Source organism: Brassica rapa, chromosome A10 (genome assembly GCF_000309985.2).
Source record: "Brassica rapa cultivar Chiifu-401-42 chromosome A10, CAAS_Brap_v3.01, whole genome shotgun sequence".
In the NCBI taxonomy this organism is placed as follows: domain Eukaryota; kingdom Viridiplantae; phylum Streptophyta; class Magnoliopsida; order Brassicales; family Brassicaceae; genus Brassica; species Brassica rapa.
The window spans coordinates 11,739,559-11,753,521 of NC_024804.2; the positions used below are offsets into that span (position 1 = coordinate 11,739,559).

The 13,963-nt window shown below is 33.1% G+C and overlaps 1 protein-coding gene and 1 long non-coding RNA gene across 5 annotated transcripts; one reads left to right on the top strand and one right to left on the bottom strand.

The window, feature by feature from the left end:
* The first annotated feature begins 1,213 nt into the window (after positions 1-1,213).
* Positions 1,214-3,665, top strand: LOC103845113. 4 transcript variants are annotated; one of them, XR_001956823.2, is made up of 6 exons: positions 1,214-1,682; positions 1,831-1,956; positions 2,036-2,150; positions 2,225-2,297; positions 2,579-2,782; positions 3,319-3,665. It is a non-coding gene; the product is annotated as an uncharacterized LOC103845113 (long non-coding RNA). The 4 variants fall into 4 exon arrangements; XR_001956824.2 differs by having other exon boundaries at positions 1,216-1,682; positions 3,394-3,665; XR_628456.2 differs by having other exon boundaries at positions 1,217-1,682; positions 3,368-3,665.
* A 6,503-nt stretch (positions 3,666-10,168) lies between these two features.
* On the bottom strand, positions 10,169-12,369 carry LOC103845114 (GATA transcription factor 21). The gene is made up of 3 exons (XM_009121947.3): positions 11,921-12,369; positions 11,189-11,659; positions 10,169-10,965 (listed from the first exon to the last, which is right to left on the bottom strand). Exons 1-3 carry the CDS (start codon positions 12,176-12,178, stop codon positions 10,531-10,533), a joined length of 1,164 nt encoding a protein of 387 aa, XP_009120195.1. The 5' UTR covers positions 12,179-12,369; the 3' UTR covers positions 10,169-10,530.
* Positions 12,370-13,963: the final 1,594 nt, after the last annotated feature.

The following is a 13,963-nucleotide window of genomic DNA, read 5'->3' on the forward strand; positions in this document are numbered from 1 at the left end:
TTATCTGTGTAAATTTTTTTTAATGAAATCACATTATATACAAATTTATATTTTTCATCTAAGAAAATATAGATATAAAGAAAATATTTTATTACTTTAAAAGTATATTTTAGGTTATTTAAACATATTTTTTAAATGTAATATTACTATTTTGTGAACTTTCCTTTTTTTGAAATCATATTATATATACATACATTTTCGTTTTCAATTTTTTTTTTAACTTCATAAAAATTTTCCTTTTTTATTATATGTATATGTTTTTAGAAACTTTTTAAAAGGAAACTAAATAAAAAATAATAATATTATTTAATATTTTTAATTCATTAAGGGTATTAATGTAGTCGACCATCGTGAGAGTTAATGTGAAAACGACACATAAGAAACTGATTTCTCAAATAATATTATAGAGATAACATCTAGTGCAAATAAATTTAAGTGTCCATGTTTTCTTGATGAATAAGTTAGTTAAATGAGAATTTCTTTGTGATAAAGTAACTTGAGCCTTGAAATGAAGAGAAGTCATAGCGGCATAGATTACAGTTCAAGTCCACAGCTACAGAAGAAGGAGAACCTGTATCAGGCTTACAGGCTACTCAGCAAAAATATCCGATGTAGGTAACGCTACCATGTACCCATTCAGAAGATGAAAGACATCCAATGTATGGAGTTCCATACCAGGCTAAAAACCATTATGATGGACAGCTACAGAAGAAGCTTGAGGAAGAGAAGACATCCACTTGTTTTGGGGGCCGACTCAGTTTTTCTTGGATTAGTAGACTTACTGATCAATTAGTTCAATAGTGCTTATTAGATCCTTAACAAGCAAATAAAAGTCTAGCCAAGTAAGTCTGGTTAGTGAATTGATTACTGTTATAAGAGTGGGTCAATAGTGATTCATGTGTTAAGATTTTATTTAATGATTCTTCGTGCACCTTATGAAATCTTTTCTAATTAATTAGTAGTAACTAACATTAAAACATACATTTGAGAACCCTTAAAAGTCTCTTCTAGGTAGTTATTTATACCTTGTACTATTTGAATTTTGACTCTAAGCCTTTGAGACTAATCAATATACAATACTAAAAGGATATATGAGCTCTATTGAGTCTATCCACGTCAGCATAAAAAATCAGCCAATGAAAAACTTGATTTTTGCCGCGTCACACCAGACTTGGGTAGTATTGGGCTTTTTTTTTTATCCTTGAAGTGAATTATTTGGCCTAAATTCCATGTCATCTTCTCTTCCGGAACTCAATCTCGCAGCCTCCACTTTTCAGAGCTTCATCTCTTCGCCTCCCATTCGTATCTCTTAAGCTTCCCTGTTTTAATTATGCCACAATTACTGCTTCTGATCGCTTTCGTCTTCATCGCCGTCTTCAACCTCTTAACGATCGGACCAACCACTTTCAGCGTTTTCCAAGTATTCTATTGACTACAGCTGAAACCGATCTCCACCAAAGTAAAATCAGTGTCTCTCTTAAGCTATGAAGATTTGGGTCTTGAAGGAATCAAACAAAGAGTTAAGTTTGTTTTTATTTTCAACTTTCGATTCCTTATTCTGTCATTATGATTAGACTTAGCTAAGATTTGTGCTTGATCCGTATTCCTACAATGTTACCATGACTGAAAACCTGGCGGCTGAGAATGAAAGGATGAATGATGTCGCAAAGATCAAAGTTGTTGTACTTTTTCTTCCTTCACTTCTTTCTCTCTATCAGGCATCACTTGGTTTTAAACTTTGAACTGAGAAATTTACATCCCTTTTTGCATTGTGAGTACTGAGTACTAATCGCTTCTTCAACATGATGCTCCCTGGATTTTTGAGAACAGATGCCTAAGTGACTACTTTAAAAAAAAAAGTATTCAGCAAAAAAACGAGGAAGACGTTGTTGACACAAATTCCAATTGCTTAACAGTTCATGAAACCAAACTTAAGCTCAGTCTCTCATGTTTTGGGTTCGTGCATCCTCAATTGTCTGAGACATCTCTGTAGCAAAAAAAAACTAAGACTGATCTATAACTAAATTTATTGCAGGTTGAGTTGACTAGCCTATGTTAGCATGAACCTGTGTTTGATGCTGTGCTAGATGAGGAAGTATCAAATGGTGAGGTGGCTGATATATGAAAGACATGATCAACACTTATCTGGAGTAAGTCTTACTTTACAAATAATCAGTTACTGTTGTGATTCTTATTTCTAAAGTTATTATACCACTTTTTGTAGGTTTATCGTGAGGCAGTGGATCCCCTAAATTTTCAGTGCATTAATGCCACTTGCTTGGCATATAGGCAGACAGGTAAATAGTCTCCAAAGAAAGCATAGATCCACAAGGTCCCTTTCCGGAAAATATGACAAGCTAATAGCAAGTCCTTGGATCCTAACGTCTAAAGTATTTAACATATGTTTTCTTGATAATCATTCATGAATATAGCCTTCTCAATCTATTTGAAAATTTTATGATTCCTTGATAATCAACACCATATCAGAATAATAATCTGCGTTAACTATGCATTGACCCATTTTCTATAATTGCATATCCTCAATGCTAACCATCGTTGGTGTATGTTTGTCTCTCAGGTAGTTGTAAAACCTAAACTATGAAGCCTTTGCCTCTTTAAGTCTTCAAGGGATATCCTAAGGTCGGTGCAAAATGCATACAGAACCAATTGTTTGGTATAAACCATATCGGTTCTTCTCCGGTATGTGACTTATCCTACAAAGCTGTGTTACCCGAAATCCGAGATGTGCAAGAGCGATTTAACGTGTACCGCATGGATTATAGTAAGTCTTCGGCATGGTCTTTGTTTTGCTATATGATATTCTTTGATTATTTAGTCGTTTTTACAAAATACTTTTTTTTCCGTTTTTTGATAGATGACGTTTTTAAAAAAAATATGTATGTTTAAATTACGGCTTTGAATGTTTGTACCCGTACCGCACCCGCTCTACATATATTTTGGTTATTATATAAACCGCATCATAGTTATTCCGCAGTTGCCCGCATGTTGCCATTCGGACACTACATGTTGTTTTTGTTTTTCAATGTAAAATTTATTAATTTTATGCAATATTGATATCACTTTGTATGTAGAAACTGATAAAGACCATGTGCTAAATCCGCTTCTCTCTTAGAGTGAATATAGTTCATTTGCATTTTTAGATCATCCCAATGCCTTTGATTATTGTGTATTTTGGATCGCTATATAGAAATTAATATTAAATATTTAGATTCACAGTTTAAGTTCCATTTGGGTAAATGTGCTTTATTTCCGAGTTTTCTATAAATGTGAAACAAATCATTGAGCTTTGATTTACAGACTGTTGAGTTTTTAGTCTATCACCTCTTCTTTGACTTGAAACTTTAAGGTGGTCTTCTTCTGCTGAAAGTTCAGACACTAAGCCAACTGAGTAAAGAAAGAACTAAAGAAAGGTATCAGAAGAGCAAGGAGCGCCAGAAAGTCATTATTTTGCTTCAGTTAAGAGTTCCATACAAATAATAATTTAGGATCTTTTCTGGTTCCCTTTACTCTCTAAAAACCCACTGCACATGTACATGTAGAAAAGGCAACTCCACAAATGGTTACTCTATCAAATATTGTAATACTTTAACTCTCACAAACCTATTAACGATGATTCTTATAGATACATCCATTTTTATTGGCCTTTTGCAAAGATTTTTGGCATCACTATTGAATACCAGATTGGTAATTATTTAATCTTAATGTGATTTATTTTGTTTTAACGTTTTTGGTAATGTCATTTTCTCTAATATCAAGATTGGGTTCATATAACATAGATTAGAGTTATGTGTATGAATCATGGAGATGACAAAAGCTTAGCATTTCCTCATAAAGTTGCAAATCAAGTAGTTGATCAATTTCCTTTAAAGATATTGTCTCGAAAGCATTTTTTTTTTGTGTGTGAACGTGATGAATCCACCTTGCTTGGGACTGGAAAATGTGCTAAAATAGGATTTTTATGACAACTTTTCTTGGCATTGGAAGTATTCAGATCGGAACTAAAAGGTGCTAAGAGCACCTCCAATGATAGTATTAGCAGGAATTTTATGCATTTAAAGAAAAAGAAATGAAATTAAGAAAGAGAATGAGCAAAATTTCTTAGTTATGAGTATTTAAAGAGAATGAGGTTAGAGAGGCTTTGTTTATGATGCATCCTGAAAAGGCACCAGGACCGGATGGCATGACGGCTCTCTTTTTTCAACATTCTTGGCATATTATAAAGAAGGATCTGGTAGAAATGGTAAACAACTTTTTGGTTTCTGGAGAAATGGATCCAAGGTTAAATATCACTAATATATGTATGATTCCAAAGACGGAGAGGCCAACTAGGATGACGGAACTGAGACCAATTAGCCTATGTAATGTTGGGTATAAAATTATTTAGAAGGTTTTGTGCCAGCGTTTGAAAGGGTGTCTTCCGTCCCTTATTTCAGAGACTCAATCGGCTTTCGTGCCGGGGAGGTTGATAACTGATAACATTCTTATTGCTCAGGAGATGTTTCATGGGTTACGGACTAATAAGGCATGTCAAGGAAAGTACATGGCAATTAAAACGGATATGAGCAAGGCGTATGATCGAGTGGAATGGGATTTTATTCAGGCTTTACTGGAAAAAATGGGATTTGATCTTCACTGGATTAAGTTAATGATGGAATGTATCTCCTCGGTTCAATATAGAGTTTTACTGAATGGCCAACCAAGGGGTCTCATTATTCCACAGCGTGGATTACGACAAGGAGATCCTTTATCACCTTATCTTTTTATATTGTGCACTGAGGCTTTGATTACAAATATTAAAAAGGCGGAGAGAGAAAAACAGTTGACAGGTATGAAGGTAGCCAGGGCATGTCCATCCATTTCTCACTTGCTTTTCGCGGATGACAGCCTTTTCTTTTGTAAAGCACAAAGGGAGGAATGTCAATCTATTCTCCGGATTTTAAAGGAATATGAGATGGTTTCAGGTCAGCTTATTAATTTCGATAAGTCTTCAATCCAATTTGGGCACAAGATTGAAGAATCAGTCAGACAGGAATTAAGAGATATTTTGGGTATTCAGAATCTTGGAGGAATGGGAACTTATCTTGGATTACCGGAAAATCTTGGGGTTTCAAAGATTCAAGTTTTCGGTTTTGTGCAAGATAGACTTAATAGAAGGGTTAATGGGTGGACTTTCAAATTTTTCACGAAGGGTGGAAAAGAAGTGGTTATTAAATCAGTAGTTACGGCATTGCCAAATCATGTGATGTCTTGCTATAGATTACCGAAGGCAACCGCGAAAAAATTGACAAATGCGGTAGCACGTTTTTGGTGGAGCCCAGGTGGAAGTACAAGAGGAATGCATTAGAAATCTTGGGATAAGGTATGTGTTAGCAAGGAGGAAGGAGGTTTGGGTTTTAAAGACATCACTGATTTCAATACAGCGATGCTTGGTAAACAGTTATGGCGCCTGATTGAGAAGCCGAATACTTTATTTTCTCGTGTCTTCAAAGGTCGGTATTACAGGAATGCATCACCCCTGGAACCGATCCGTTCGTACTCTCCGTCATATGGCTGGCGGAGCATCACATCTGCTAGATCTCTGGTTAGCAAAGGACTAATTAAACGGGTGGGATCAGGATCATCCATTTCGGTATGGAATGATCCCTGGCTCCCAACCACTCGCCCGAGACCAGCAAATAAAAACCAACACAATTTTTACCCTGAACTCACAGTGGATGCTCTCATTGATCCTCATTCGCGAAATTGGAATATGCAGGTAATTCGGAATCTAGTGGACCCGCGGGATGTGAAAATTATCGAAAGTATACCTTTGAGTAGGATTCAGAGGATTGATAGAGATGGCTGGCATTTCACAAACAATGGGAAATACTCGGTCAAATCAGGATATCAGGTAGAGCGGGTTTACCCAGATAGAGATAAACCACCAGAAATGTTTGGACCTACAGTGGATGCGTTAAAGTCGTTCTGCTGGAAGATTCGATGCCCACCGAAGATGAAACATTTTTTGTGGCAACTGGTGACCGGTTGTATTGCAGTCAAGAAGAATTTGCAAGCGCGAGGGATAAATGGTGATATATGTTGTGCACGATGTGGCGCTGATGAGGAATCAGTTAACCATGTTTTTTTTTGAATGTCCTCCAGCATTACAGGTTTGGGCGCTATCCAAGATACCATCAAATCCCGCTATCTTTCCAACAGGAGCTCTTTTTACAAACATGGATCATCTTTTTTGGAGAATTTCTCCGCAGCTAGATGATCATCAGTTTGCATGGATTCTATGGTATATCTGGAAAGGAAGGAATAATAAAGCTTTTAGTAACCTTGATATGGATCCAAGGGAGACAATTAAACTGGCAGAAACAGAGTCCACACTATGGGCTGAGGCGCAGATAGTAAAGGAACAGAGAGCAGGGCCACATGTAGAGGGTTCGGCAGCACCATTAATCCAAGGAAGATGGTGTTTCACAGATGGGTCATGGAAAGAGGATAGTGGTTTCTCTGGTCAGGGGTGGTTTAGTACTTTAGAAGGTTTTGAGGGTTTGATGGGAGCAAGGAATGTCAGGGCTAGTCTATCTCCTCTACATGCGGAGATGGAAGCATTACTGTGGGCAATGGAGTGTATGAGGAACTTACGACAATTTCAGGTTACATTTGCAACGGATTGTTCTCAATTGGTGAAGATGGTTTCGGAACCAGAAGAATGGCCAGCTTTTGCAAGTTATTTAGATGATATTAAAGTCCTGAAAGAGAGCTTTTCCGGCTCAGAGATTGTCCATGTGCCAAGAACGCAAAATACAAAGGCGGATAGCCTAGCACGTAGTGTCAGGAAGCAGCCGTCTTTCGTCGTTCACATGGATCGACATCTCCCAGTTTGGTTCACAGAGTATGTCTGAGTCTGTTTATGCTGATGACAAAAAAAAAAAAAAACTATATGATACTAAAATGACACATGTCATTCAAATAGATGATTAGCAAGTATAAAGAAAATAAAATCTTCGCAACTATTGTGGGATAAATCTCGAGTGTAGAAACTATTGTGGTATGTTGTTGAAGAACCTCAGGATGATGCTACTTTCGATTAATATATAGTTCGTACTTATAGTGTGTATCTGGCAGACTAATTTGTCAAGGTCTCTACTACAATACGTGAAAATGGAAGATCTAGGACTACATACTCTTCTTTTTATGGCTGTTGTTTTTCTACAACCTGAAACAAATAATTTTCTTTGTCCGACACATTAATAATCGAAAGTAGCATCAAGGTTAGTAAAATGTCGAGTTTTTAAAATCACCAATTATTTTTCTTTCTACAGATACTATATTCTTTCAATAAAAGAAAACAGTGAAATGGATATTGGAGAAGAACATACAAAAATACAAAATAGATGTTGCAAAATATTAATATGATCTAGGATATTATGTTCTAAATTCTTTCTTGCATGGCAAATAAAATAAGACATGATTCTCACGACTCATTCTCATGACAATTGTATCTTCAATCACTATGATTTCAATTGTTCCTAATTCCACCACTTTCTAAGGGAAGATAAAAATGAATTGATATAGATACTCGAATTATATAATGAAAACCATAGTACCAATGCAAAATAGTACAAGTTTTGTTAGAATAAGTAAAAACTTATTATTAGTAGAAAAATGAAAACTCAATTATTCCAAATTTTAAATTAGTTGTCAATTTAACAGAACATAAATCAAAAATAAAAGAATAACTAGATCATAGTAAGAAATTTTGAGTTCTAAATATCTTAACTTTGTTTGACATGAATAGTTTAAATATTTTATATTTATCTGAGGATTTTTATTTCTATAATCGATACCATTATATATACATTCAAATAAAAGTGCCAAAACCTTAAATTAAATTTTTAAAACAACCCGGGCATAGCCCAGAAAAGGCTCTAGTAATTACTAATTAGGATTTGGTAGGTCAATAATCCATTAAATTTTCTTAGACTTAGTATTTACCTCAAACTGATTCAAGTTTCCATAATAATTCAAAGTATGCCAAATTTACAAAATATTATTCATATAGAAAACACAAATAATCAAGACCAGATATAAACCAATATATAGATTATATAGATATTATTTTTTTAAATTGGTATATTATTATACTATAATCTATCTTATTAAAGTAGAAGAGCTTTAATCTTTTGTTTGGCAGCATGAATAAAAAAAAAAACCATATTGTTGGCAACATTGAAAGCTGAATATCAATTTATTTTCTATCTATCTTATTAAAGTAGAAGCATTTTAAGCTTTTGTTTGGTAACATGGATAAAAAAAAATCATATTGTTGGCAACATTGATAGCTGGATATCAATTTATTATTTATATTTATCTTATTAAAGTAGAAGTATTTTAAGTTTTTGTTTGGCAATATAAATAAATAAAAAAATCATGCTGTTGGAAACATTGATAGCTGAATATCTTTATTATTTAGTAATTAATTTCTATAATCTACAGCTTCTGTTTGGTAACATGGACAAAAATAAAAAAAAAAGGAAAATCATGTTGTTTGACAACACTGATAGTTGAATATCAATTTATTATTTCATAATTAATTTCTATAATCTACATATATTACATGAATTGAGCATATTCAATATATAAATCATATACACGAATGGGCCTTTAATTTTGTAATATCTTTAGACATGTTTTTGTGTTCGTCCACCAATGATAATCAAACAAACAATATGACATACAAAACGTTTTATTCTATACAAACCATGTCATAGAAACCAAAACTGAAATCATTTATAATAGTCTCATTTCACACAAACACAAAACCATATGAATTAACTAGCGTGATGTATAAACCAGATATCCAATACTAAAATTAGAAATACCCAGCATACAAATGCATATATTTTTATGGACCATCGAACCGGTTTTTATTATATTGATTGCTCAACTGGTCAAATAATTTTAAATGTCATCGATAATGATATTCAATAGTTCAATCTCAATTCTAATTCTATATTCAGTAGAAAAAAAAATTATTTATATAATATATATTTCATATTGTTACTTTTTATTTTCATATATTTTAAATACTTTTCTTTAAATTTCTTAATATATAATTTAACATATTTAGTATAACTATATAATTTTTCCACCTCATGAGTTATTCTGCATATTTAAAAATGATACAATATTATTGAGTTCATAAATTATTTAATTACAAAATGTTTATATTTTTAAAAATTCTACTACAGTACTTACTACTCATAACATTTTACGGACCCCCTGTTACACGACACAATGAAAAAAAACATAGTTTAAACAAAAAAAACAAAAATAATTAAACTAAAACTGTTAACTTTTCATTTTCTAAAATATGTATATACTGTAAAACATGTATATGCACAGTCGTGCGGTCTAGTTATATATTATAATCATTGTGATTCGAATTTAAAATCTTCTTATGTATGTAAAAGGATTAGTAGATCATAATAAAATCACTAAACTAATGAAATTTTCACACATTCTTATGCTCTTACTGAGAGATAAAAAATGTCTAAGATCTCTCATTCTTATAGTTAACAAAAAAAAATCTACCTTCTTTACGTTACATAATCTTAAACTTGTATTTAATGGCTAAATGATAAATTAAGAAAAATCCATTGGCATACACCCATTCATGACTAGCCTTGCAAAGTATACCAGTGAGTCAGTGACCCTATATACAATAATGTAGCAGGCAAAAAAGTAAACGAGGGAGAAAATAAAAACAACTACTTTTTCAATTAGGTCAACCCCCATATATGTTTTCAAGAAGCAAGGAAATAAATGAGTAAATATGGTTTCATTTGAAGTAGAAGAAAAAATATGTGGGATTGCAAGTTTCTGAAGATCATTTTTAACTTAATATTTGTCGTCGCCATTTAAATGCAAGACAAACGCATTATCTCCACACATCACACATGATCTCTTATCCTACACACACATTCATATGCTCTCATATCAACCATCTTTTGCCTCATCCATTACGAAATCTTGGGCTCAGAATATTTTCACAAATGATTAAGTCCAAGAAATATCCGACTCTAAAATTGAATGGTTTAGCTATCACAATTCAAAATCGATCATCTAATTGATCATAATTGTTGTAACATGTAAAAAGATAAGAGAAATACTCTTCATGATTATATTATTTCTCAAATCACATAAAACAAAAATATGAAGATGTAAATAAGCAAGAACACTCGCACATTATCGAGTGATTAATGCTCCATCTGGGAAAAACACAACATAAACCCTAAACCAAAATCTCCCAAAACATCTATAGATATATTAATTATTATACTGAACTCTCGCACACTCTTATATATTATGTTTTGACTTCTCATATTAGACCAACTGCAAAAACTACATTAATCACTCCAAGATTTAACAATCAATCATTATTTTGCTTACTATGGTATATATAATTATGAAGTAAACCTCTTTTCTGTAACCAGAAGATATCGTGTAATGATCTGATCAGCCATGAACCATTCCATGCGATAGAGCCATGAGCAATATAGCAGCTTCCTTCTCATCTTGTGGGAACACTTGTTGATAAGCTGAGCTTTTTCTCAACATTATCGTCAAGTCATTGAAGCACAGCTTGTTCGACGAGATTGAAGAATCAGAAGAGGTTGTTGATTTGCTGATTTCTGAATCTCCGGCAACCGTGGTCGTGTCCTCCTGTTCTTGTTCTTTGATCTTGCACTTTTTTGTCTTGGACATTACCGGAGGAGAGAGATTAAATTTGTCTCCTCCATTGGATCGTTTTTTCTTGCTTTGCAACTTCTTTTTCGCAGGTATCTGTTGCAGCTGTGCCGCCACCACTTCTTGGTCGCCCGCAGCGACGGCTGCAGCCATCGCGGCCTTCCTCGCCTTTCTTTGTCTTATGCCACATGCGTTACAAAGAGACTGTAATAAAAAAATGTGAAAAGTTACTGTGCGTCAAAATTATTCACATAATATTGGACTCGTATGTCTTCCATTAAGGAAAAGAGAGTCATTAAGTCTAAAGATGCGCTAGACTTGAATAAATCAAATATATATGCGTTCTAGACACATAATTATGTGTTTTAAAAATTGAATTAAGATATATTAATAAGAGATAATTTCAAAAAAAAATCAATTAATTTACCTTGGGACCTCGAGGCCCACTTCGCCAAAGAGGAGTCTTGGTAGTGTTACAATCGGAACAAACCCTAATCACGCCATTGTTATTACCATAACCATTATCCTTGATTGTATTGTAGCGATTTTCCGTGGTGACGGCCGTGGTCGTGACTTTCTTGAGATCTTCATCGTGATCTTTTTCGAAACTAGTCTTCTGATTAAAAGGGTAGTGATCTTCTTTATGATTACGATTGTTGTTGTTATTAGCCTGATCAGTGGGCTGTTTATTGTTGGTGATTGTTTTCTTAATCAACCGCATCTTTGGGGACATCATCCACTTGTCGGAGTCTGAATTGGGTTTTGTCGGGTGATGAAGAAAATCAGTTTGGTCGTCGTGATGATCTTTTTTCCTTATCGTTAGTTTCAGTCTTGTCTCCTTCTTTGGCACCATACGATCGTACGAAGATGATGATGATCCACCGTTAAACATGTTGGCCTGAAATTTAGCAACAGTCGAGGTTTAACTAACAAAGATAATAATGATTTATATGGTTTCTTATGCTTCTCCCTAATAAATTAAATTTCTTTTATGTATTTTTTCATTTCAAATTCAAAAATAATATTTTTGTATGAACTTTACATGATCAGGCATATTTTCAACAACTAGACGAAAAAGTAAAGATCGCTCAAAATAACATCTGTGCACCCAGTTAAGGTTGATATACTATTATAAAATTGTGTGTGTATGTGTGTGTACCTTGAGGGGTTGAGAAAGATGGAAATGTTCATATTGATAAGTGTTGTTGCAGGCAACATGTTGATCGTCTTGAGAGTTGATCAAGAAAGGGAGGTAGGAGGAGAGAGAAGAAATGGACGACGAAGAAGACGAAGAATTAGAAGGAACTTGATAATTATGAAGAAGAGACGAAGAGGATCCAAGAGGATAGAAAAAGGGCTCTTCATGATGGTCTTGATCTTCGTTTAGATCTATAGAGTAATGAAAATTCGAACCCATTGATGAGAAAGAGAGATGAAAATACAGATCAAGAGAGAGAGAACTTAGATGATAGGTTGATCTTAGATGAGAGATTGAAAGAGATCATAGACGGCAGAAAGAGTCCAAGCTATACTATGATCCCTTTTAAAGGCCATAAGATGAGACACGAGCCAAACACACATGGTTTCTATTATAGATATATACAAGTTAAAGTTTATGTGAGTTAGAGTTATGTCCATGTATACATCAACTTGTACAGTGAATTTTCGAAGACATGGATAGAATAATGAAAATGCTGTTTTTAATTTCTACTAATTCCTTTCAAGTACGATCGTAAACCCACAAATATATATAAGGCATTTCCAATTTCACTCTATTTTCACACAAAAATAGAGTTTAAACTAAAAATGTTTTAATAGTACTATATTTTTTATTTTATAATAAAGTAAAAATGAGATTTATTCTATATATAAAGTAAATTATTTTTGCCTTGTTCATTACTCTATTTTTTATTTTAAAACGGAATTATTCAAATATATCACAACTATATTACAAAATTATTCTATTTTATATTGAAAAATAAGATGAACCATTGAAATAGTTTTAGTTCGGCTTATAATTTATATTTGTTGCAAAGTATATATAATATTATTACAAGAAAATATTTAATAACAAAACTGAAAAGTAATTATAAAAAAGATATATTTTGCATTTATAGATTTTTATTTCGATTATATGTAAACAACAGTATGTAAATTTATTGATTTTCGTCTATGTCCAATCCAAAATTCTTAGGGTGCACACCTTATAAAAAACTAATATTTTGAGCCGGTTAATAGTGATATCTAGTAAATGTCGATAATTTAGAGGTTCACGTGAGTCCATGGCGCCCATACGAAGCCAAACACATGAGACAAACTGTTTGTATGTGGAATGGTACAGGGCGACCCCATCCAGAACGAGCCCTATCTGTAATTTATTTACCCCACTAGAGAGACAGGATTTTCTTAAACAATTATATGTAATTTTTAAGGAGGGTGTGAGCCACATAGATCCTGATAATAATTGAAATAAACAAGATCCTTTTACTTGTAGTCTTTTCAAATCTAGGGTTTTCTTAGATCTCAAGGTTCTATTACAGGAAAAAAAAAGTCAAAACGATTTCTCATGTTCTTTTCATGGCCGTTAAACTAAAAACATATTCAAAACGCACAAAAGGTTAGATGATTTCTATCTTGGTAAAAATACATAACTGTAGCATAAGTAAAACAAGTTTAGATATATTTGATAAGAATACAAATAATAAAATTTGTTCAACATTTCTTATTTAACCTAAATAACAACCTAGCTTTCATATATTTGACTACTGACATCTTACAATACTAAAATTTCTTAATCCTTTTCATCTAAGGTGTCCAAATCAGATTAAATAATCCACCAATCAAAATACATTTTAGTGTCACGTCTCTTCTGAATTACCATATCAATTAATTTATTAAGACATTTGAGTTTCTCCGGAAACTATTATTGATAGACATTTACTTTTCTTCTTCCAAAACGAACAACTTTCAGGCTTTATAAAAGGGTCAATTAACAAGAGACAAACTAGTATAGTCCTATTGATACGACAGAGAGAATTATTTTGTCTAATCATACAGCAAAATCATTAATTACCCCCATATATAGTAGTGGTACGTTAGTGCGAAAGATTAATGATTTTGTTGTAAAGGCCATCAATCCCAGCATAACTTGCTAAATACCAATAAATATTACAATGCGTACTTTGTTTATCTTCTATAATAA

Bases quoted from the DNA above. Each gene is read 5' to 3' on its own strand.
- LOC103845114 (XM_009121947.3), bottom strand. From the start codon at position 12,178: ATGGGTTCGAATTTTCATTACTCTATAGATCTAAACGAAGATCAAGAC. The intron at 11,660-11,920 runs GTACACACACAT...GCTAAATTTCAG, and splicing joins ATCTTTCTCAACCCCTCAAG to GCCAACATGTTTAACGGTGG. The intron at 10,966-11,188 runs GTAAATTAATTG...TTTTTATTACAG, and splicing joins GTGGGCCTCGAGGTCCCAAG to TCTCTTTGTAACGCATGTGG.